Here is a 24,572-nt window from a genome sequence, read left to right as displayed (position 1 = left end):
AAGATTTCAATTTTTTAATATTTTAATTATTAGAATTCAAATGTAATTCATATATATTATACACATATTAAGAACAAAATCATTAGAAATATATATATATATACATATATATTTATAACTATTATATATAAAAATTTTAAAAACTATAAAAAATATTTTTAATGATTTTATATATATATATATATATATATATATATATATACATATATTTAAAAAAATTAGACAAGGATAAAAAATTATAAAACAATGGTTATAATCTTGAATTTATTTTATAAAAACATGTAAACTACATGGTGAATATAATCAAATCAAATTTAGGCTATACTCCAAATGGAGTAAATTTTTTTTCAAAATGTGGTGGTGTTCGAATGGCTCGGTTCTAAATTGTTTTTATGTCTATAGTTACACTCGTACAAACATTTATATCAATATATACATTCCAGCATATATTTTCATTCTCTTCGTTGTCTCTCTCTTTCCCGAGCTAATTCTGTAGCATAATCATATGGCGACCCCCTTCTACAATTAAAAAGAATTTATATAATTAAATATCTATTTATTTTTTTTTTATTCATATATATTATATTATATTGTGCATAATATATGTACACATATATATTACCTGTCCCGATGACGATCTTTATCACGATAACGATCTTTACTTCTATCTCTATGTGATCTGTCTCTGCTACGACTTCTGTAATCTCTTTGTCTTCGACTTCGATCACGGCTGTTCGATCGTCTACAATGTCGATCTCTTTCTCGATCTCTTTCTCGTGCACGTTCTCGCTCTCTGTCTCTTATGCGATCTCGCTCACGGTCTCGATCCCTGTATTTGTCCTTGCGATCTTCATCAGATCTGGAACAATATTATTCGAAGGGAAGTAATGTTGAATTAATGAATATAATATTTTAAAAATATTAGCCTGTACATATATATTGCACTTTATAATGGAAAATACCAAGAAATTAGACATTTTTAACATTTCGATATTATCTCTTTGTAGTAATTTTTCAAATATGAGATAAGATATAATCTTTTCATGAAAGAAAAGATGAAAGAAAAAGACACATAAAAATGTAGAAAAAGATCACTTTATATATGAAAATAATTATTCTCACGCGCTTAATGAAAAACAACTTTTGAAGAGGTAGAAAACAATCATTCCACTTTCACCGTCTCTCTATTTCTGCACTGTTGAAGCAGCTGATGGTTTCCTTAAACTGAAAAAAATTGTATGTATAGTGAACTGCAATTCAAATTGCTCATACAATGAATAGTTATTATAATCCATTATAAAATAATTACGAAGCATTTGTAATTGAAAAAGCAGTCATTATTAAAAAAAAAACATTCCTGTTTCATAATAATGCATTTATATGCTATTAATGTATATATAGCATATAATAAAAAATATATAATATAATATATATATAAATAATAAAAAATACAATAAAAACTTATATACTCTATATTTTTCTTAGTACTTTTAATTATTATCATTATTATTATATTTTTTTAAGGCTATGCTATCATCTATAAAATTAAGAACAGATCAAGAACAAAGAAATTATAAAAATAATATTAAAATTTTTACATTATGAAATCATGAATTTTATAAAACTCATTTATAAACATGTTTTCTATTATGAAAGCTATGAACTTAACTATTTTAGTGTGATAAATAGAATAATTTTTTTCTATCTTTTTCTACATTTTTTTTTTCCTGTCATAAGAAAAAAGACAGAACTTTCTTATTATTACCTGAAATTTATATATATTTAAAAATCTCATATTCCTTGATATCCAATATGTAAAATAATCAATGTACAGTTATTATAAATATTGATATAATTTTTAAACAATTTTAAATTATTTAGTTTGTCAATATTGCTTTTGTAAAAAATTTGATAAATTTATTAATTTATTTATTTTTTAATAGCATATAAATATTTAATTTTCAATAGCATATAAAAATATGATATTGGACTAAATTTATAAAACAAATAACTGTACAAAAATCAAATAAGAACATATATACAAAAGAAAACTGAATGATGATACACTGAGATCAAGAGTATTTTCCTGGAGATGGTACGTCTTTAATCTTCACCCAATTTCCCTAACAAGTTCATAGAATATTATTAACCTTATATAAATTAATAACGTGATTGTATTCATACCACGTAGACGCACCTGGCTCGCCAGTGGCTTGTTCTTTCAGCCTCACCCCATTGAGCTTCACTATCTGGGATATGTCGTGGTTGATTCCGTGAGGTAAGATTGCCATTATCTTTTCTACTACTACTATTACTATATTTTCCATGACTATTTAAGATAATAGGTGGTTTTGCATTTCGAGCATTCATAGACTGTTGAGGAAACCTTTCTGCTAATCGATGTTCAAGTTCTTTTTGAATAGGCACTGGTATTCTTGGAAATAATGTTGAAAACCATTCTAATTTTGTCAGGAATTGTTTAAGAATATCACCCATTTTCATTACTTGTCCTCCTCCAGCTTTTACATCTAATTCTTCTTCATCTTCTAAATAATCACTATACCAATTAAATAAATCTGCCGGTGGTTGTGTATATCTATTAATAATAATAACATATGCAATATAATAAAATTAATATTATGAAATTATTAAATAATTTCATGATAAAATTTAATATTTTAATATACTTACCTAATATACATAAATCCTAATGCTCGAATATATGGTGAATCAGGATGATTGATAAGACCATTTAATTGTTTCCGTGTTAACCTCAAGGTGAAGAGTTTATATAGTAGACAATAAGCCGTTGAAACAATTCCACCAGCACCAACTCCTCGGACCTGCATGAACCGCTAAATTTACACCCCCCTATGTCAATTAATCACATACATATTATATTATAATATATTGACCGAGAACATGCTACTCTGCAATTAAGTATGGTATTAAGTATTAATATCTGTATTCATATCTGAGCCCAACATTTTGATATTGATGTCTGATTATACAATAATAATGAAAGTCTAAAATATTTAGAACTCTCACTTTAAATGATTTAGTTTAAATGCTTTCACCTTTTTTATTTTTATTAGCAGTTCTCATTTCATAGTGTCCAGGTCCTCTAAAATGCTATAAATTTGGACTATTTCTACGTATATGATAATAATTTTATGATCATCTTAATTTTAAATTAATAAATAACAATTAAAAATTAGTAATGTATTAAAAAACATACTCACGCCTCCACACATGCCAGTTTGGCCTGCTGTTTTCCTGCTTCCTTTTTCCCATGGTTCCAAATGAGATACCTTGTAGTAAATTTCATCAATAACCTCGTGGTATGTCTTCAATTCATATAAATTTACTTTAAAATAATGTGATGACTGTATATTTGTTAAAATTAATGGATTTAAATTCATAGTCCTTTCATTTCCCCAAAGAGGTAATATATTTGATTTTTTACCCTCCTTTTGAGTAGGTCTACGTTCTTCATCACAACCACTGGAATTATTCCATGGTGAACCTATGTACAAATGTCTCATTTATATATTTAGTAAATCATAACAGTAATCAATGTATAATCATGTAGTAGAGGTTAAGCGTATCATGAGCGATCATAACAGGTTATAAAGTATTATATTTATCAAACATTATAAAAACAAAATATCATAAAAAAAAAAATATAAATATTATAAAACAATGCTAAATATATTTACTTACCATCAGCTCCTTCCGTTTCTTGCACTTGCATGTTTGTATCGTAAACTTGCAATATAAATCTTACAATGAAATTCAACAGATTAGACTCACCAGACAAATTTTGTATTTCATACAAGATTTATAAAGTTCATAAATATAAGAGAAAATAAGTATATTTGCGCATTCAAAATAATTAAATACAAATTTTAAAAGCTCGCGTAACTTTTTTTTCTGCAAGTGTATGGAAAACTGACGTCAACGGGAAGCGAAAAAAAAGACACAATACTGTAATGCGCATGTCTAAGAAATGTATACATCCGGTTTCATTCGTTTGTGTATTATTTTCATTTAAAAGTAAATTACTAAAATTTCATTTTTTGAATGAATGAACATTAAAAAAATAACTAAAATAGAATTATTTAAGTTCTTTAAATCTCAATAAATAAATATTAAAACAAAATAAATACATATATATATAAATATATACATATATATATACAAATTATAAATATTTCAATATTTTAAATTACATATAAAATAATGTATAGTAAAAAGAATTTTAAAGAAAGTATGAAATTATATTTATTTTTACTTTATATTCTCTTATAAAAATATAATATCATAAATTTATTTGATATTTAAATATATTTATTTCTTTTTTTATAATATAAAAAAATAAACATATAATTTAAACTTAATAAATTTTATATATATATACATTTATGCGATTATTTGTTCATCAAGAAATATCGGAAATAAACAAACTATATCACGTGACAAAATTCTGTGATTTTTAATCACAGATGAGATATAAAATAGATTTAACGTTTAACACTTATGTGTTCTGAAATACCGATAAAAAATTAGTATTTAGTATGTTCTTTATGATTTAGATATAATAAATACAGGAATTATATTTAATTCAATCATAAGAAATAATAAAATTAATAAATAAAGATAATTTTTTTAATATTTCTTTGAATTATATATATTGTATTCATAGTTCTTTTGATTGCTAGGAATAATAGACTTATGTATGAATTGAATTATTTATAAAATAAAAATTACGTTCGTATATTATATTATAATAAAAATAATTTCGACTTTTATCATAAAAATGAATTTAAATATAATTTTAATAAAACTAAATTTATTTGTATTAGTATAGAATTATAAATATTAATATAAATATAAATATATATATATATAATATATTTATATAAATTTATATATAAATAATATAATAAAAATTTATAATATATTATACATTTTTTAAACTATAAATAAAAAGAGTAGAAAAAAAATAGAGAAATTATAAAAATATTAAAATTAGCCATTTTCAAAGTGCCGCAAATGAAATATAAAGAAAAGACAGAAAATAATAAGACAAAGAATAAAATAGGATTAGAATTAATTTTTAGTATTAACTCTTAGTATAAAACATATTTTTTCAAACTGCTCAAAAGAAATTTTTTAATTTTTATTCTATTTTATCCTAGCTTTAAAAAGATATCTTTAATATTTGAAAAATAGCGCTGGCAATTAATTTTTATTTTATCTCTATCTTTTTTTTATTATTTTTTTTATTCTTTTTTTATGTTTTATTTTCAGTATTATTTAAAAATGATACTGATTTCAATATTTTTATCCTATTTTTCCCATCATATGTTTTACTTGCTATAACTTTTTGGCGCATGCGCATAATTCATAAATAAAATACGAAATGTCAATTGAATATATTTTCAGTTCTTCAACTTCAGTCTATTTTCTTCAACATATATATATAAGTAATGTATATATTTTCATAATCACTTACGTTTTCGAAACGTTATTATGTTTCTTTATGATTTTCAAAAATTATTTTGATTATATAGTAATTAAATTGTTGTCAATATGACAATAAGATTTAATTCACATCGAAAGGTACAATCTAAAAGGATATTATTTTTAATACATAACATAAAAATATCTTGTAATAAAATGTATAGGTTACTTTGAATATTTAATATAAATAATAATTCATGTGTAAGTATATATTATAATAATGTAATATATAATCAGTTATATAATCATAAAATAAAGTATCAAAATTATTGCAGCATTTATTTTTTAAAAACATGTTAAGATTTAATCAATATAATAGGAAATCAGTTAAAAATATAATTTGTGTTCCATATTGGGAATTTATGCTGATGAAAAGATTTAAACATCAACATAATATGAAGGTATATTTATTATTATCTTATATATAATATTAACTTTATTTTTTTAATATCGAAAATACATCATATTAAATTATATTATATATTTATTAAATTTCTATAGAATATATTTATTATTTAATTTTAATAAAAATTGAAAATCTAATGAAAATTTTTGTTTTTTTTTGTAAAATTATATATATAGTTATAATATATTATATATATATTATATATATATATTATATATATATACATATATATGATGTGATATATAATATCATATATAATTATATATTTAACAAAATATACATTGAATTTAATATTATGAAGAAAAAATATATGAATATAAATAAAATCTATTGTTATCAATAGATTTGATATATGTTATTGTTATATCAATAGATTTGATATATGTTATTGTTTATTTGATATATATTAATTAATTGTATAATGATATTACATTAATTATAAATTTTAAGAAATTTATTATATTATATTTTAAGAAATGGTATCAAACTCTAGAAGTTGCAGAAGATTGTGAAGATGAGACATTAAGATTAGCATTTGTCTATCAAGCAAAAAGATTCCATCCAGATAGTGGTACATCAGAAGCTAATGCAACTAAATTTTCTGAAGTATAATATATTTATTTACTAATTAAAAAAAAATTTACTAATTAAAAAATATTATAATATGAATATTTTTTTCATAGATTGAAACTGCTTATAGACAAATTCGTAAAGCAAGAATAGAAAAGAAAGAAAATTGTACAAATCTACCTGAAGTTGAAGAATTTGACATTAAAGTATATATGCAAATAATATAAAACATATACATATTTTAAATTATTTTTTGTTAATTTCACACATATATATATATATATATTTATATATTTATATATATATTTTAGCATACTGCACCACAACATCGTCATTATTTAGTTTATAATGTAGGTATTGGAACACATAGCAAAAGACAAAAATTATATACAATGGAAAGAGCTCAAAAAGCAGTTGACAGTGTACTGGAACATAGATTAAAAAAATTACAAACTGAAGAACGTAATACATTAGTTGGAATGGATAAACAACATGCAAAAAATATTAAAACACGTTTTGGTATGGATCGTTTAGTAGAAGATTTAATTCAAGAAGCAATGAATAGAGGTGAATTTAAAGATTTACCAGGAATGGGTAAACCATTGAAAGAGAATACAAATACTCGAAATCCATATGTTGATTTTGTTACTTACAAATTAAATGAGGTATAAAATACTAAATTAAATCGAAAATTTACAATAAATAAGTAGTACATAAAATTAAATTGCAGATATTAATAGAAAATGGATTTACTCCGGAATGGATACAATTATCTAAAGAAATTAGAGAAGAAACACAAGATTTACGAAAAAAATTAATAAATGCTCGTAGTAAAGTTGGACATATTCCATTAAATTATAAAGATGAAAAAACTTGGAAGAATATTGTAGAAAATTTTAAATCTAAAACAAAAGAAATAAATATTAAAATCGACAAATACAATTTATTGGTACCTATACTTCAGAAACAAATGCTTCATGTTAAATTAGAGGATCTTGCAAAAGAAGCACTTTCGACACCAGCACAAGAAACATTAAAAGAAAAAGTAAATTCTGATATCTCTGTCGAAAGAAAGGATAATTTATTAACAGGAATGATATCTTCGATTTTTAGTAAATAATTTTATAGAACATATATTGCTTTCAGAATTTCTTTTAATCAATTAAAAATGTAGTTTATTTTTATTTTTAAAAAATATAATGTATAGAAAATAAGTGTATCAAAAATATATGATACATAAAATAATTGTATATATATTTTTTAATATTTCCATAAAATAGTATTATCTTCTTTTAATTGTATTCTACCAGTAGCTAAATATTTTAAAGCAAGTGGGAAAATGCGATGTTCAGCTATTTTAACTCGTTCTTGAAGACTTTCTATCGTGTCATACGGAAATACAGGTACTGCTGCTTGTTCAATAATTGCTCCCGAATCTATATCAGTCTAAAAATGATTTTTAATTATATAAAATTATATAAAAACAATCGTATATGTAAATAAATTTTTAACATAATATATTTATATTAATTATGTATAAAAATATATCATACTTCCACAAAATGTACTGTACATCCTGAAACACGTACTCCAGCTCTTAAAACATTTTCATGTGCATGTGCACCTTTAAATGATGGTAATAATGAAGGATGTATATTTATCAAAGCACCATGCCATTGATTTACAAAATTATCTGATAAAATGCGCATGAAACCAGCAAGACAAACTATTTCAACTCCAACAGCATTAAGTTCAATATTCATTGCTGAATCAAAAGTTTCTCGACTAGAATAATCAGTATGTTTAATAACCTATTTAGATTAAAATTATAAAACAATAGATAAGTATACAAATAATAAAAAAATTAAATAATATTTAAATAAAATAAAAGTTACCACTGTTTTTATACCAGCTTTTTCAGCTCGTTTAATTCCTTCAATATTTGGTTTATTTGATATCACTATAACAATTTCAGCACCGATATTTTGGGATGAATCTCGTGTTGCATCAATTAATGATTGTAAATTAGTTCCACTACCAGATATTAAAACGCCCACTCTTTTTAAAGGCTTACTTAATTTTGAAATGATGTCAGGTATGTATTGTTTCATTCTTAATTCTAATGCTTCTTCGAAATTTTTAACATTTATTCTAAATTGTTTATCTGTAATATTTTTAATATGTATAATATTATAAATAAAATTCAAATAAAATAATATTAAATGGAACTTACTTTTATTATTAGTTACATACTTACTTTTATTATTAGTTACATATCCAATAATTTTAGGATTTTCTATTTGTAATAAATTTAAAACTTTTTCTTTATCTTTTTCTGAACAAATTAAAATAGCACCAATGCCACAATTAAATGTTTTCAACATTTCTTCTTTATTAATTCCTCCTATAAAAAATGATTATATGAAAAATATAGGAATAATATATTTGCAGATTTAATTAATATTTTTAATTATTTTCTTACCTACAGTTGCAAGCCAAGCAAAAATGGGTTGAATTTTCCATTTCCTTGCATCTAAAATTACGCCCATATCTTTTGGTAAAATTCTTGCTATATTTTCTATTATACCTCCTCCAGTAATATGTGCAAATCCTTTTACAAAATTAGTACGTAAAGCAGAAATTACTTCTTTTACATAAATTTTAGTTGGTTCTAACAATTCATCACCTTTAAATAATTTTAATATAATATATGTAAATAAATTTTTTTGTTAATTATTTATAATTAAGATATATAATATATAAAATTATAAGTGAAGAAAAAAGATCTTATTATTTTATTTATCTATATTTAAATCTATATTTAAAGTATTATTAATAATTACCGATTGTGCGATTATTTTCAGAAAAAGGTGCTATATCGGCATATTTTTTATTTGCTACTTTTAAAATTTTCCGAACTAGACTAAATCCATTACTGTGTAATCCACTTGATGGAAGACCAATTATAATATCACCTTCTTTTATATCATTTATTCGTGGAAGTAAATTATTTCTTTCAACTACTCCTACAGCGAAACCGGCTAAATCGTATTCTTCATTGGAGTACATATCTGGCATTTCTGCTGTTTCTCCACCAATCTATATCAATTATTTACTGAATTTTTAAAATATTCATATTAAATTTATTTAAAATAATAAAAAAGAATAAATAGTAATGAATATGTTACATATATATAATAAATAAATAATAATATATGTATTGAATAAATAAAATTGAAAAATAAATTTATTTCTACTTACTAAGGAACATCCAGCCTTCTTACATCCTTTACTTATTCCATTTATAACATCAGTAGCTATTTTAATATTTAGTTTACTACAAGCAAAATAATCCAGGAAAAATAAAGGTTCTGCACCATGTGCTAGAACATCATTTACACACATAGCCACTAAATCTATGCCTACTGTATCATGCTTTTTACATTCAAATGCTATCTATAACAATATATAAATTATTGTATTATATTTTTGAGTTTTAAATAAAAACATACAAACTTTTAATTTAGTTCCAACGCCATCAGTTCCAGACACCAAAATTGGATCTTTATAACCAACAGCTTTTATATCAAATAAACCGCCAAAACTACCAATTGAACCCATTGAACCTAAACGTTGCGTTAAATAAGATATTGGTTTAATAGCTGAAACTAATAAATTTCCTGTTTCTATATCAACACCACTACTTTTATATGTTAACTGTCCATTTTGCAATATAGATCTAAAAGTATTACATAATTAATATATTTTCTTTTTTTATAAATAATATATATAAATAATTATATATATTTTAACATTAATTATAAGATACCTTGCTATTCCTTTATGTGCTATATCTGTTCTAAATTGTTTTCCATCAAATGATATAATCTGAGCAGCATGTGTTGCTTTAGCAGCAGCCAAAGCCAATGAGGGTGCTAAACTTACAGTAATTAAAACTCTTCCTCCTATAAAATCAGCAAAAAAGAATCAAATATATAATATTAAATTTAAATATTAAATACATATATATATGTATTAAATATATATATATATATATTATACATATTAAATTGTATATAAAATGTACCATTAGTTACTAATTCTCCTTTAGAAGATATATTTGTTCCACTGTGGAAAACAAAATTTGTATGCAAAACATCATTAATGCCTGTTATAATTTGACCTTTCGATGATGATATGGGATATCCTTGAGATGCTAAAATAACACCAACAGCGAACAAATTTTTTTCCCAAACAATTAAAGATTCAATTAAAGAACCTTCACAACAAGCCTACATCAATATAAAGTAAATTACTTATATTTTAATATTTTTTCATATCAAAATATAAATTACCTTCATAATATTAAATAAATCTGACTTCAGTAATGGTAATATTACTTGTGTTTCAGGATCTCCAAATCTACAATTAAATTCTAAAACTCTTGGTCCATCTTTTGTTAACATTAATCCAGCATATAATACTCCTAAAATAATAATTAAAAATTTTAATATTAAAGATTAAATGTATAATCATATAAATATGTGTAATTATAATACAAACCAACAAATGGAATTTGTTCTTGTTTAAGACCATCAATAGCTTTTTGTAAAATGTTTGATTTTATTATTTCATAATTATCTTTATTTAATAATGGACATGGACAGTAAGCACCCATGCCTCCTGTATTTGGTCCTATATCATTATTAAATATTCTTTTATGATCTTGTGCAGGTATCATTGGTATAATAGTTTTTCCTATAAAGAAAAATTAATAAAAACTATATTATAATTAAAATTGAATATTTTTTTGCAAAGAATTACTGCTATACCATCTGTAAAAGCAAGTATGGAAACTTCTTCTCCCTCTAGTAATTCTTCTATAACTATTGATTCACCAGCAGAACCAAATTTCTTATCAATCAAAATTTCATCTATAGCTTTATATGCTTCTTCTTTATCTTTTGTTACTATAACTCCTTTTCCAGCTGCTAGACCTGAAGCTTTTATTACAAGTGCTGGAAATTGTGCACTATAATAAATTATAATAATAAATAATAAATTATTTAAATTATTTTTAATGTTTTATAACTTATTTATTTATATATAAAATTTTATATATACTTCATAACAAATTTCTTTGCTTCTTTTGCATTTACAAATCCTTTCCATCTTGCAGTAGGTATTTGATATCTATCCATAAATTCTTTTGCCCAATATTTATCAGTTTCAATTTTAGATGCTGCTTTTTGTGGACCAAAACAATTAATTTCTACAGTTTTTAATTCATCTGCTAATCCATTAGCTAAATATTCTTCTGGTCCAATAACTACTAAACTTATTTTATTATTTTTGCTCCATTCTGCTACTTCCTATATGATAAAAAGTTTATGTAATAAAACTTTTTATGTAATAAAAAACATGATTTTATTTAATTCACTCCTAATAATACAATAATACAAAATAGTATCAAATATACCTTATTGTTCTTAACATTTAGATTTATTAAAGAAACTTTATTAACTAATGAAAGCCCATAATTCCCAGGAGAGACATAAATTTTATTTACCTGAAAAAATAATTATAATTTATTATTTTTATTATTTATAATTATAAATATAATATTATATATTATTTAAAAATAAAATATTATATAAATTATTTATTGTAAATTATATTGTTATTATAAAATTTTGCATATTAATATAACAAATATTTACTTGAGGAGATTGTGAAAGTTTCCAAGCAATAGCATGTTCTCTACCACCACCACCAATAATCAAAACATTATACTGCATACTAAAAATATTAAATTTAATATTAATTATTATGAAATATAAAAAATATTTTATATATATAATAAAATTATAGTTTATATATTATAATAATAGTATTATTTATAAAATTTTATAAATATTATTATTTAAATACATTATATACATATACTCATATTATATATTCATTATATTGTATAAAATTAAATATATTTGTATTAAAATAAAATAATATTATATAAAAATAAAATATTCATAAAATTATCAAATGTTCATTGTATATTATTATATAAGTTCTGTTAATAATATCTTGATATTATGAAATATTTTATATAATTTTATATAATACATAAAATTATAACCTCCGTTTAATATATTTAATATATGTCACTTACTTTATAAATACTTACTTTTTTTTCACTTTCTTAAAACAATATGTACGTAAATTAAAATTGTAAATCGTTCTAATTCGTCTATTCTAATTCGTAGTATTTAAATTATATACATTGAAGCAACAGGTGGTAATGAACTTAACGTTTATTACTTATATATATTTCTAAATTTATATATATATTTCTAAAATCAGTAATATTTATCGGAATAATTTGATTTGCAAGAAGAACATTGATTCTTCGCGGGGGTTAATCCATTATAATTATATATTTGTGAATGATAACTTCTGACCTCTTAAAATAAATCAAGATATTTAAAATACGTTGTATTGTGAGTTGTGAAATAAATATCAAGTTCAATAATATGAATAACAAACTGAAACTAGTGTTTATTTATTGTTTTAAAAAGTGAAATATAATAATTATTTGTTACTTTTAAATATAAATATAGATAAATGTATAAATAATATTTTTAATAAAATAATATTTGTTATTTTCTAAGACATATTTTTATTTTAATCTAATTTGAAAATCTTTGTTTTTCTTATTATTAGTAATAATTATATAGTTAAATCAATGTTAAAATCTATATATACAAAAAAAATATTTGTAATTAATATTCAACAATTTCATAACAATGAATTATTTATTTAAAAAAATATAAATTGTTATTAATTTTTTTTCTTTTTTTTTTTATGTTTTCTGATAAAAATCTTTATTTTAAATTTAAAAAAAAATTTAAATATATAAATATATATTGAACAAAGAGAAATAAATTATAAATTTTTTAAAAAGAAAGATAAATATGAAATATTGTTATTATTGTAATTAAAAATCGGTTATTATTGTAAAATCAACAAATATTAACGTCAAATTTCTATATTAAAAAAATCCATATCAAATTTTTGGAACGAATGAAATTAATAATAAGGAATAGAAATATTTTTATTTTTAGGATAGTATGTACTAAAATGTTATCATTTGTTTTAACAAATAATTACGAATTATGATTGTATACTTATATACATACATTTTTACACATATGTTTATTTAATCATAAATTAAAACATTATTATTCTCAAAACATATTATTATTTATTTTCTCATCAAACATATATTAGCATATAAATTATACATTACAATATTTTCATTTTTAAGAAAAAATTACTGAGAATAACTATGAAGTTATTTCAAATGATGATATTTTGTTTCTCTTTTATCTAAGAATTATACAGTCACTATAAAACAAAATGATCGAAAGATTAGAAAAACGAAATATGCCTTTATAGAATCTCAGGTGGCACTTATAAAAGGTTTCTCATAAAACTTTTAGAATTATGTTCAACTTTAACACTATCAGTCATGCGAGCCAATTTTGGTCTTGTACAATTGCATCTCTTCGTCGATACAAATGTCAAAATAACCGTTTTCGAAGCCATAGATTTCTGTCCAGTACAAAAAAGGCAGAAAAGCCACCATCTGAGGAAGATAAACTTGTGACCACCGAAATTGCTATTGTGAAAGAATGCAAAACACCTCCAGAAGTTAGCAGCCATAAATGTTACAGTTATATTAAAGAAACTTATACTTATTATCAAAAGCTTTCTTCGTTTCCTTATATGTTATAATATATTTCGTCTTTCTTTTCATCTTATCGATTCTATATAAATTCAGTTGTAATATTTTATTTTTAAAAATGATAAAATTATATAAGTTATATTATTTATATGTATATATTGATATATATATAATACATTAAATTTAATATAATATTAGATATAAATTGTTTTAACAATTTTAAAAAATAAATATAAGTAATATAAATGACTTGGTTTGATTAATTTTTAGGAACGAAAAATAGATATAAAACCAAGATTACAAACTATTCGGGTATATCGTTGGAATCCAGAAAAGCCAAATGTAAAACCATATATGCAACAATTTAGTGTGGATTTAAATAAATGCAATGGTACAATGGTATTAGATGTATTGGCATTAATAAAAGCAGAATATGATCCCACGTTATCCTATCGAAAATCCTGTCGTGAGGGAATTTGTGGATGTTGTGCAATGAATATAAATGGTGTCAATAACTTGGCTTGCATCACGTAATGCGGGAAAAATATTTTTTTTTGTTGTTTCATAATGATGATATAAATATACTATAGATTTAATTTTGCTCGATTATTTATTCTTGTACGAGTTATAGTTATTTAAAAATTGTAAAATTTAATATTTTTATTATTGTAAAATTGTATAGTATTTTATTTTTTCCTTCTTTTTTTTTTTTTTTTTTTTAGAAAAGCATTAGAATCATCAAAGCCTATAGTTATTTATCCTTTACCACACGCATACGTAATTAGAGATTTAGTAACGGATTTGGAACAATATTTGAAACAATATAAAAATATTGAACCATTTTTAAAACGAACTGGAGAAGATAATTATGTCGGTTTACGGCAAATTCTACAGAGTCCAAGAGATAGAGATAAACTTAATGGCTTATACGAGTGTATCTTATGTGGATGTTGTACTTTTGCTTGTCCACCGTATTGGTGGCTCGGTGATAAATTTTTAGGTCCATCAACTCTTTTGCAGGTATGTCATATATAAAAAATTTGATTATTTGTACAAAAAATAATTTTATAAATAAGAAATAAAATTTTAATAAATTTGAAATTTAATTTTAATTTTCTTATCATATAGGCTTATAGGTGGATAATAGATTCACGTGACATGGGGCACAAAGAAAGACTTAATAAATTACGTGATTATTACTCGGTATATCGATGTCATACTATTTTTAATTGCACAAAAACTTGTCCGAAGGTATGAAATATTAAGTTTATAATTCAATAAAATTTAAAAAAAATAAAAAATTAGATCATTTTTAATAATTTATTTCTATTATTATATAAATATCCTTTAAAGGGTTTGAATCCTGGAAAAGCAGTAGCTCAAATAAAACGATTGTTAGCGGGACTTGCTAAAAAAGAACGACCAGATATAGAAACTCCAATTCCAAATCCATGTCGAGGCGAAGAAGAGTATCCATGTAGAGAGGAATAGATAAAAATGAAAAAACGTGATCAATAAAACATTACATCTTTATACGATTTGTAATTGTATATAAATTGCATTTTCTTATTATATACAAGAGTTTATTTTTTTTTTTTGATGAAATGAAAAAATAATTAAGTTTAGTTTTCGCGATATATTGAAAAAATTATTTGTATTAATATATACGAAAATTTTAGCAAAAATTGGCATAAAGATAACGAATTTTTAATAATCATTACAAAACACACAACACACAAAAATATAAAATATTTTGTACATATCAGTTACATAGTTTCATATCACTTACTTAGTTTTCTATATTTTTAATTTTATTTATACTACTCTTATATGTATACTTGTGAAGATTAAATTAATTTAATGTTTAATTTATATTGTATTTTAATTTATTTTCCTTGCTAATGAAAAAATTATTTATTTGATCTTGTAAACTAATATTTCTTTCAATGAAAAATTAAATTGAATTCTTGTAATATATTTAAACTTAAATATTAAATAAACTTAAATATTAATTTATAAAAATTTTAAATATTGAATTATTTAGTTTATATTAATAATGTTTCATTTACAACAGATTCATAATAGATTAGAATTCAATAATTATTGAAATGATACTATTAAAATAAAATGAAATAATTAATTTAAAGTATTATTACTTTAATTTGTCTCTTGTTAACTCAATGAATAATTAGATTGAATCATTTATGATATGTCTAAACTTAGACTGATTAATCTAATGAACATTATTTAATTAATCGATTTACATTATAAATATTTAATTTGTAATAAATAGATTTCAATGATTTTCAAAATAATATTAGATCAAAATGTATGTAATGCAAAACTTTTTCATTCTAATATAAATAATTTTAATAAACAAAATAATTTTATAAATTATTTGGAAATAAATTTAATAAACAATTTTAAAAAAGTATTTATATATTACCTAAGTTATATATTATTAACTATATTTCTAATCTTGCTCTTTTGATCAAATTTTGATATTGTTCATTTTTACATTGAATATTAGAAGAAATACTTTCAGGTGGTATATTTTCATCATTTTCTTTTGATAATATCATGTCAATACTTTCTCGAAGTTCACGGTCTTGTAACCAAGGATGTAACAAAACTTGTTTGATTGTAATCCTTTTCTTTGGATTAACTGTCATCATTCGTTTGATCTAAAATATCATATTATTAGAAAATACAAATATTTTTATTTATATAATCTACTTCAATAACATTTTATTAGATAATACTGTACCAAATCTATAGCTTTACTTGTTATATGTCCAAATTTTGAAGAAGGAAAGCTATATTGTCCTTTTTTTATTTGATCTTGTAAACTAATATTTTTATCTTGACAATTAAAAGGAACTGAACCACTTAAACAAGCATATAATATTACTCCCAAACTCCATACATCAACCTGATAAATATGAATAGTATATAAATTTATTTTATATTTACTATATATATTTTTATGCAGGTAAACATACTTGATTTGTATAAGAACCTCGTCCAATAGTAGATAATATTTCAGGTGCAACATACATAGGAGTTCCACAAAATGTTTTCATCATAGTTTGAGCATCAACTAATTTTGATAAACCAAAATCTGATACTTTTGCTAATGTAATATCTGAATTACTAGCTAATAATATATTTTCTGGCTATTAATATAAAAATAATATTCATTTATAATTTATATTATGAATTAAATACTTTATGAATTAAATATCAAAAATATTTAAAAAGTATAAATACCTTTAAATCTCTATGAGTTATACCACAGTCATGAAGGTAACTAACAGCTAATACAACCTGATAAAAGATTAATTTTGCATGTTTTTCTGATAATCTTCCTCTATTTTTTATTCTTTCGAAAAGTTCACCACCTTCCATTAATTCTAAAACTATATATACTGCTTTCGGGGTATCCACAATTTCTTCCATTCGAATTATACAAGGCTAAAGAATAGAAAATATATTAATATATTATACAATAATAATTTTTAAATTGTTTTAATTTTTAAAATTAATTGATATATTAACTTACATGTTTTAGAGCTTTCAAAATTTTAACTTCATTCATAATTTTTTCAGGATCATTTAACGGATGTTTTTGTCCATTTGTTGTACTACCTAATTTCATAATAGTTTTCAAGGCAAATTTTTTACAACCAACTTTATTAAATATCATTTTCACCTCTCCACATGCTCCAGATCCTAATTTACGTGATACTGTATATTTACTTTTGAGTTCAGGTGGTAAATTATTACTTTCAAAAGCTGTTGTACTCATGAAGACATAAACTGTTATAATATTATAAATAAAACATAAAGCTTATGTAGAAAATTTATATTTTCATATATTTTATATATATTTATATAAAATATGAAATATTTACCAATAACTATAGGTTGTGCTAAAGCTATTTTGTCATTGCTTTCAAGAATTACTTTATTCCCACGTCCTACTTTTTTTCCATTAACAAAAGTTCCATTTTGGCTTAAGTCTTCTAAATATACTATGGCATCATTGGTATTATCATCAATAAATTCTCTAGTTATCTTGAAATGTATCTTACTCATTACACTAAGCCACTTTGGTTTTAATTCATTATTAGTTATACAAATATCACAGTTTTGTGAGCGACCAAGTGTATATACATCTTTAGTCATTTCTATAAAAATAATTATTTTTATTTAATATTTTTATTAATTATTTTTATATCAATATTTTAGTAAATTATTTTTATAAATTCAAATTAATAACATAAGAAACATATAATATAATGCACAATACTAAATTATTAATAAATAATTAATAATGAAAAATATATATTCATACCCATTGTTCTAAAAGGTAATTTACTTGGACATAGTCTACCCCATACAATCATAGGTTTTTCTTGTAATAATTCTTGTGATTGAGTAAAACATATTGATTCTGCATCTTGAGTAGGAGGTAATGTTAAAACAATTTGTTCATCATTCATAATTATAAATTACTTGGTTTAATAGAAACCAAAAAAAATGTGTTATGTCAAATTTTTTAATAGAAAAAAATAAAATTAAACAGAAATAAAACATAAATAATATTAATCATAACATTATTGTTTAATTTTTTTTATAAAATAATATTTTAAGTTTATGTAATAATTTTAACTTAAATCTAAATATTTATTTTTATATATTTTTAAGAATTATATGAAAATACGACGTTAAATTATTATTATTGTACTTGTTATTATACACATGTAACTCATAATGTAAACAAAAACATGAAACTAGAACTTCGAAAAACATCATAAGAACCTAAAGCATGGTTACTGTATACAATACAGAGTTTAGAAATTTAATTCCTAGAAGGAATATCAGTCTGATTGGTTATTTCTTATAGAGCCAACAAAATCGCACAAATAAGCACACACAATAGTTTAAAGTGTCACATCTACAAATAAAATTGTATAGGACTGTGTGTTAGTGATTAAAGGAGGGGAAAACTTTTCTTGTCCTTATCCGCCTTGGAGACAAACTTCTGAACTGTGCACAGTAAAAGAAAATTTGAATTCTTTATGTTGCATTGTTAAATTTAATTTATAAACATTTCCTATAGATTTCTGTTTCCAATTAAATTCAATATATTTTAATATTATCACAGACAATATATTATTTTAGTACATGTTTTTATCAATTTTTTACCATAATAATTTCAATTTTTTATTATATAAATCTAAATTAAAAATTTTATTGTAATTACATATTTTATTGATGAATTATTTTCAATCATTCGAATTAACCTTTTTTCAATAAATATTGTGTACATGTAAATATGTGCACATCGAAATCAAATATTAGATATATTAACGGTTTTCTAACAATTGAATAATATTGAATAAATTTATATTATTAAAAAAAATGTATAATTGAATAATTTTAATATATTTATATTCTATATCAGTTATTTTTATCATTAAAATTATAAAATTCATTACTTTACTGTTTAAGTATACAATACATATAAATATTTATCAATTTTTTGATACCTAAAACCCAATATACCAAGCACTAATATGTAAAAACAATATATAAAGAACAATATATAATGTATTAAACGCAATTATAAATCAATTTAAAAAAAAAACGAACAAAAAATGATTTATAAAAAAAAGGATAATCTATAAAATTAAAATAATTTCATTTAAAATCTTATCTTCTAATTCATTTAAAATAAGATATTATTTATTATATCGGCAGATAATTAATCACAGTATAAAAAAAGAATTAATTTGTTTCATTAATAAGTAATAAAAAAAAAAAATTCTTTTCGTACTAAATAACATAAATAGAATACAGGTTCAATGTAATAGACGTTTTCCATATTGTAGAATTTAATTGACAGTATGAAATTATATGTAGTCGGATAAAAAATTTGAATGTATCTATGACTTCGAACCGCAAGTTTAAATATAATTAAAAAGATAGAATTTTTTTTTAATAATCACTTCAAAAACTGGCACTGGTTAAAATGCGTACAAAGTTTTTGTAGTTATGTACGAAATTTTTACGTTAAGTTTACTATTTGTAATTAATGATATTATATCTAATAATAATATTATTATTAGCATTATTATCACTTTAATTAGAATTCGTTATTTTGGCAACTTACGGTTCAACGGAAATTTCATCTCTTTACATAGCCGCGATTGTACAGTTTAATATCGACATTATGTTTGCCGCAGTGTCACAATTGATTCACATATATTTCGTTTCCATTTTTTACTGGCATTACATTTAACGACTGTAGCATATATATACCGTGTATTTGACTTTACAAAAATTTATTTATGTATATTTACGAAAGTAAGAAAATACGAAACGCCACTAAGGAATTATTATTCAATAATAAACGTAAACATTTTAAATTACAGGCTTTTAGGTGTAAAGGGTGAGGGCTAACTCTTGAGCAGGAGGAACAGGGAAGTTAAGTTTATAACTATCAATATTAAGATAATAATCGTACAGATAATTTTTTTTGTATTATGTATATGTGTAAATTAGTTTTTTAGTTGTTTATTATGTAAAAGGTGAGCTGCATGTATTTCCCTTATGTTCTTCGTATCAATGGATGGTACGTCAGTGGCGGTGGTATAAACTTCATAGAGATGTGTGATTTTATCTTTTATTGTCACACATACTCTGCCTCCCTTTTTCTGCTTAAGAATGGGTCAGGCTATATCCGTTTTTAGTGGCACTGTTATCCATTAGCTTAATGCTGAGCATCGGTTTCTTTCTTACAGTGCTTACGGCTTCCCTATAGAGATATAAAGAGAAAATTTATCTAAATATATCATTAAAATTATTTACATAATTATTGCAAAACATATTGCATAAAACATACCGGAATTAAATAAGTCTTTCCATTTGAATAATTGTTCATCTCCTACAAACACTCCTCTTGGCTTTTTCTGACACACCTCGCCACCTTTCTTTTGAATTCTGCATAACTTTCCCTCCACTCTTTCTATAATATATCAATTAAGATTAAAAAAATAAATAATTATACAATACATAAATAATATAAATATTTATAAGATAGAATATTATTTACGGCAGCATCCACATTAGCAGGACTTTCATCATTAGGATCTGCGAGCATACTAATAACACTTATCAAGATAGTCTCAACTGTGTGAACTGGTAACCACCGTTCTGATGCTTTTTCATAACCCCATTTATCATCTCCAGGTTCGTGCAAAATCGATATGCATACATTGCCATTCTTCTCGACTACAAATATGACATATTGCCATAATTTTCCATATATATATATATATTTTCCATATATATATATGTATATATATATACATATATATACATATAAAAGTTTTTAAGAAGACTTACTGTTTGGATGCCATATTTCTGTTATAAATTTCATTCTTGGTGGCCTAAGTGGATACTCTTTTGGAAACTGTAAGTGTGCTTTGAAAAACCCACCTTCACTAAAATGCAAAAAGTATTTATAGAAATATGTATAACAAGTAATGATATTATATATATATATAAAATATTATATAACAAACAAAACAATATGATTTACTTACTATAATGTATCTGGAGGTCCAATAATGAGCACTTCCCACTGATATATGTCATTGTCATCTATGAGGCCTGCTGAAAACCCTTCTACTGGGTTTTTATTTAATTCTATAGAAAAAAAAGAAAATTTAAATGAAATTTTTTTATATAATTTCTTATAGCAAATGAGCTTTAGAAATATTATTTGTTAATGATATATATTTCAAATATATACTTCAAATATATATTTTAAATTATTTTCATATCAAATTTAAATAAATATATAATTATAATTACATAAAATACAAAAATATAAAAAATAATATCAATATTTAGAATATGCTCGAATGAAAAAGCACAGAACCGTTTAAAAATATATATATGATTCATCATATTTTGATTAATAAGAATGAAATAACATGAAAAGAAAACTATTAACATAAAATCATATATTAGTTCAATAAAGTGAAAAAAAATGCTTTTGTTTTTCAACGTGTATAGGTTAGGTCAAATTGAAACATATTAAATAACCGTCAAATAGCTATGAATTAATAACTCAAAAGTGACATGATATTTCATACAAAATTCAATCACAAAGCTTGGATGAAAAACAAAGCGCAATAAATTATAAAAATAAATTTTAAAACATTTCAATGTTTCATTGTGGCGTCAGAAGTAATACAGAAGTTATGGTTCGAAGAAGATTGACCTTCAGTGGTCGTTGCACGGCATGGTTTTCTCTATCTTTTTTTTAGTCTAAACCGCGTTGTATTCGGTGACGCGCGAAATGCTATAAATAACGTTGCCTGCAATTATTTTCGGTAACAGCGAAAACGGCCTTCGCTGTGCATGAAAATTATTCACAAGACAATTTAAATTGGACTCAGCTAGGATTATAAGCGAACTCAATATTAAATGCTAGGTTAAACTTATTCATGGGAGGCACACTACGGTTCCGTAGCCGTATTGATTTTCACGCCCTAATCAGGCGCAGGGCCATCAGAGAGATTACGGAAGGCTCAATTGGTGCTCACATAAGATTACAGAAGTTTTGAGAAACTGAGATATCAGCAGAAAAAATGTTCACAAAGCCATTCTCGAGGGTCGGAACACAACGATGACGAGATCGCACGAGTTTAGAGTACGAGAACGGTTCCGGCTTTTCGTTGAGCTCGAATTTAAGACACGGATCACACTTAGCACTTAAACTGCTTTTGCTGGATACCTGCTAATTGTTTTCGTAGTAGAAGCGCGGACTGTGGCTCTGACATTAATAAAAGTTCCGTTAAATAAGACTAAAGCTGAAAACAATCACTTTTGCTTGACTGGAAAGATGGCTAGGTACGTCGCGGAAGCAGTGATTGCGCATGCGTTACTGCTTAAACATATGTTCTTCCGTCTTTCCTATGCGCCGGTCTGATCAAACATTTACGCTCTCTGTTGGATATTTTGCAAATATTACAGATCAAGGCATTTCTTGCTATCGATAAGTAATTTAAGATATTATTTAAAAGATAATAAAATACTTATAAAAATATTGAAAATATTATCAATTATTAATATTATAAAATACTTTTATTATTAAATTAAAGATGACTTTTTAAGATTCTTATTTATTTTTATTATTATTCTATAATTATTTTAATTTATGTTAAAAACAGAAAATAATTAATTTTTTTTTGTATGGTAAATTAAATTAAATTTATAAAAATATAAATAGAGATTAATCAGAGGATATATATAATGTAAAATAATTTAATATATTTTGCGTTTCATTTCTTAGAGGGCTTATAAGGACTTAGAATCCCTTTATCATTTTAATGTCATTCGCAACGTTACCGATTCAGTATAGAATAAGATTGTAACATTAATATTAGATTTAGAATGAAGAAATTTTAATGTCAAATCATGAATAAAAATACATAACAAAATATCTCATAATTTATAATAAATATTTTATAATTTCAAATTTGATTAAAATATTAATTGGAGTTAAAATTTAAAAATTAATTTTATTTATAAAATAAATAATCAATTTTATTTCATGTACAATAACCTATATTATTAATTATTATTAACTATTATTAACATTATTAACTATTATTATTTAAATGTATTTATTTGTGTGTTTAACTTATGTATTATTTTTATATTTGTTTTTAATTAAGATTAAAAATGTTTCTTATAATATTACCTTTCCACGAAATTTATATTACACTTGATACGTTCAGACTTGTTGCCGGGCAAATCCCCTCTCTTTGTGATTCAATTGACGAATCGGAGCGCGGGAAATCATTGTGCTAGTGACAGCTGTAGTGATTAGACGTAGTTTTCTTCGAGGTGTGTGATCTATTTATTATGTGATATCTTTATAGATATTTTTTAATTGTTTGTATAAATATTTTTATCTAATTAATATATTGTTATTTAATAATTTATTGAATATTATAATTTATACTTCTTTCTTAACAATTAGTATTTTTTCTTTATTTAATTAATGGTTAGAATTATATATGTTATAAATTTATTATTAAGTTATACAATTCATGTTATAAATTTTTATATGATTTATTTATTTATATAATCGTTTCTCGTTCTATATATTTTGTATGTATATTTTGAATTTTAACTTTAATTTTATATATATAAGTTATTGCATGACAATTTTAAAAGAAAATTTGCAATATATAAATTTGCAGACGCCATCATAGATTTTTATGAAAAAGCGGTAAATTTGAC

The 24,572-nt window shown here is 22.8% G+C and overlaps 6 protein-coding genes across 10 annotated transcripts; 2 read left to right on the top strand and 4 right to left on the bottom strand.

Annotated features, from left to right (window-relative positions):
- Positions 1-250: 250 nt before the first annotated feature.
- On the bottom strand, positions 251-3,961 carry LOC122720448 (pre-mRNA-splicing factor 38B). 3 transcript variants are annotated; one of them, XM_043947192.1, is made up of 6 exons: positions 3,724-3,961; positions 3,243-3,526; positions 2,692-2,855; positions 2,198-2,596; positions 623-859; positions 251-519 (listed from the first exon to the last, which is right to left on the bottom strand). In XM_043947192.1, exons 1-6 carry the CDS (start codon positions 3,752-3,754, stop codon positions 453-455), a joined length of 1,182 nt encoding a protein of 393 aa, XP_043803127.1. In that variant the 5' UTR covers positions 3,755-3,961; the 3' UTR covers positions 251-452. The 3 variants fall into 3 exon arrangements, 2 of the variants coding, with proteins under 2 accessions (XP_043803127.1, XP_043803136.1); XM_043947201.1 differs by having other exon boundaries at positions 2,692-2,843; XR_006347768.1 differs by lacking the exon at positions 251-519 and adding an exon at positions 1,123-1,224 and having other exon boundaries at positions 719-859; positions 2,185-2,596.
- Positions 3,962-5,567: 1,606 nt separating this feature from the next.
- LOC122710338 (dnaJ homolog subfamily C member 28) lies at positions 5,568-7,703 on the top strand. 2 transcript variants are annotated; one of them, XM_043928134.1, is made up of 6 exons: positions 5,568-5,727; positions 5,802-5,927; positions 6,407-6,538; positions 6,616-6,708; positions 6,814-7,167; positions 7,233-7,703. In XM_043928134.1, the coding sequence occupies exons 2-6, from the start codon at positions 5,820-5,822 to the stop codon at positions 7,620-7,622; spliced, it is 1,077 nt and encodes a 358-aa protein (XP_043784069.1). In that variant the 5' UTR covers positions 5,568-5,727; positions 5,802-5,819; the 3' UTR covers positions 7,623-7,703. The 2 variants fall into 2 exon arrangements, with proteins under 2 accessions (XP_043784069.1, XP_043784061.1); XM_043928126.1 differs by having other exon boundaries at positions 5,785-5,927.
- Positions 7,704-7,705: 2 nt separating this feature from the next.
- On the bottom strand, positions 7,706-12,954 carry LOC122710329 (trifunctional purine biosynthetic protein adenosine-3). 2 transcript variants are annotated; one of them, XM_043928111.1, is made up of 17 exons: positions 12,672-12,954; positions 12,223-12,301; positions 11,982-12,071; positions 11,627-11,874; positions 11,335-11,534; positions 11,066-11,260; positions 10,858-10,988; positions 10,590-10,794; positions 10,332-10,467; positions 10,019-10,241; positions 9,764-9,958; positions 9,346-9,601; positions 8,985-9,188; positions 8,760-8,906; positions 8,398-8,666; positions 8,056-8,313; positions 7,706-7,948 (listed from the first exon to the last, which is right to left on the bottom strand). In XM_043928111.1, exons 2-17 carry the CDS (start codon positions 12,298-12,300, stop codon positions 7,763-7,765), a joined length of 3,021 nt encoding a protein of 1,006 aa, XP_043784046.1. In that variant the 5' UTR covers position 12,301; positions 12,672-12,954; the 3' UTR covers positions 7,706-7,762. The 2 variants fall into 2 exon arrangements, with proteins under 2 accessions (XP_043784046.1, XP_043784037.1); XM_043928102.1 differs by having other exon boundaries at positions 12,687-12,954.
- Positions 12,955-14,005: 1,051 nt separating this feature from the next.
- LOC122720538 (succinate dehydrogenase [ubiquinone] iron-sulfur subunit-like) lies at positions 14,006-15,936 on the top strand. The gene is made up of 5 exons (XM_043947316.1): positions 14,006-14,212; positions 14,517-14,776; positions 14,969-15,266; positions 15,375-15,497; positions 15,600-15,936. The coding sequence occupies exons 1-5, from the start codon at positions 14,006-14,008 to the stop codon at positions 15,735-15,737; spliced, it is 1,026 nt and encodes a 341-aa protein (XP_043803251.1). The 3' UTR covers positions 15,738-15,936.
- Positions 15,937-16,711: 775 nt separating this feature from the next.
- On the bottom strand, positions 16,712-18,863 carry LOC122710387 (ovarian-specific serine/threonine-protein kinase Lok-like). Its single transcript, XM_043928215.1, has 7 exons — positions 18,604-18,863; positions 18,161-18,436; positions 17,809-18,065; positions 17,517-17,720; positions 17,249-17,422; positions 17,014-17,178; positions 16,712-16,930 (listed from the first exon to the last, which is right to left on the bottom strand). Exons 1-7 carry the CDS (start codon positions 18,749-18,751, stop codon positions 16,712-16,714), a joined length of 1,443 nt encoding a protein of 480 aa, XP_043784150.1. The 5' UTR covers positions 18,752-18,863.
- A 1,771-nt stretch (positions 18,864-20,634) lies between these two features.
- LOC122710395 (ubiquitin-conjugating enzyme E2 G1) lies at positions 20,635-23,194 on the bottom strand. Its single transcript, XM_043928228.1, has 6 exons — positions 23,059-23,194; positions 21,860-21,962; positions 21,660-21,757; positions 21,367-21,545; positions 21,157-21,279; positions 20,635-21,069 (listed from the first exon to the last, which is right to left on the bottom strand). The coding sequence occupies exons 1-5, from the start codon at positions 23,102-23,104 to the stop codon at positions 21,199-21,201; spliced, it is 507 nt and encodes a 168-aa protein (XP_043784163.1). The 5' UTR covers positions 23,105-23,194; the 3' UTR covers positions 20,635-21,069; positions 21,157-21,198.
- Between the last annotated feature and the right edge of the window lie 1,378 nt (positions 23,195-24,572).

Source organism: Apis laboriosa, unplaced genomic scaffold, assembly GCF_014066325.1.
Source record: "Apis laboriosa isolate Shangri-la unplaced genomic scaffold, ASM1406632v1 scaffold105_cov147, whole genome shotgun sequence".
Classification (NCBI taxonomy): Eukaryota; Metazoa; Arthropoda; class Insecta; order Hymenoptera; family Apidae; genus Apis; species Apis laboriosa.
Note: the sequence above shows the minus strand (reverse complement) of the source record. Positions and strands in the feature narration are given on the sequence as shown.

Excerpts from the sequence above, each read along its gene's own strand:
- LOC122710338 (XM_043928126.1), top strand. Across the intron at positions 6,709-6,813 it reads TTGAAGAATTTGACATTAAA|CATACTGCACCACAACATCG; the intron begins GTATATATGCAA and ends TATATATTTTAG. Across the intron at positions 7,168-7,232 it reads TTACTTACAAATTAAATGAG|ATATTAATAGAAAATGGATT; the intron begins GTATAAAATACT and ends ATTAAATTGCAG.
- LOC122710395 (XM_043928228.1), bottom strand. The coding sequence starts at position 23,104 with ATGTCAGAGCCACAGTCCGCGCTTCTACTACGAAAACAATTAGCAG. Across the intron at positions 21,963-23,058 it reads ACTACGAAAACAATTAGCAG|AATTAAATAAAAACCCAGTA; the intron begins GTATCCAGCAAA and ends TTTTTTCTATAG. Across the intron at positions 21,758-21,859 it reads GGACCTCCAGATACATTATA|TGAAGGTGGGTTTTTCAAAG; the intron begins GTAAGTAAATCA and ends TTTGCATTTTAG.
- LOC122710387 (XM_043928215.1), bottom strand. The coding sequence starts at position 18,751 with ATGAATGATGAACAAATTGTTTTAACATTACCTCCTACTCAAGATGCA. Across the intron at positions 17,423-17,516 it reads TAACTCATAGAGATTTAAAG|CCAGAAAATATATTATTAGC; the intron begins GTATTTATACTT and ends TTATATTAATAG. Across the intron at positions 16,931-17,013 it reads CAAGTAAAGCTATAGATTTG|ATCAAACGAATGATGACAGT; the intron begins GTACAGTATTAT and ends ATGATATTTTAG.
- LOC122710329 (XM_043928111.1), bottom strand. The coding sequence starts at position 12,300 with ATGCAGTATAATGTTTTGATTATTGGTGGTGGTGGTAGAGAACATGCT. Across the intron at positions 10,795-10,857 it reads ATTTATTTAATATTATGAAG|GCTTGTTGTGAAGGTTCTTT; the intron begins GTAATTTATATT and ends ATATTGATGTAG. Across the intron at positions 9,189-9,345 it reads TGAAAATAATCGCACAATCG|GTGATGAATTGTTAGAACCA; the intron begins GTAATTATTAAT and ends AATTATTTAAAG.
- LOC122720538 (XM_043947316.1), top strand. The coding sequence starts at position 14,006 with ATGTTCAACTTTAACACTATCAGTCATGCGAGCCAATTTTGGTCTTGT. Across the intron at positions 14,213-14,516 it reads AATGCAAAACACCTCCAGAA|GAACGAAAAATAGATATAAA; the intron begins GTTAGCAGCCAT and ends ATTAATTTTTAG. Across the intron at positions 14,777-14,968 it reads AATAACTTGGCTTGCATCAC|AAAAGCATTAGAATCATCAA; the intron begins GTAATGCGGGAA and ends TTTTTTTTTTAG.
- LOC122720448 (XM_043947192.1), bottom strand. The coding sequence starts at position 3,754 with ATGCAAGTGCAAGAAACGGAAGGAGCTGATG. Across the intron at positions 860-2,197 it reads ACAAGCCACTGGCGAGCCAG|ATCTGATGAAGATCGCAAGG; the intron begins GTGCGTCTACGT and ends ATATTGTTCCAG. Across the intron at positions 520-622 it reads AAAGATCGTCATCGGGACAG|AAGGGGGTCGCCATATGATT; the intron begins GTAATATATATG and ends TTTTAATTGTAG.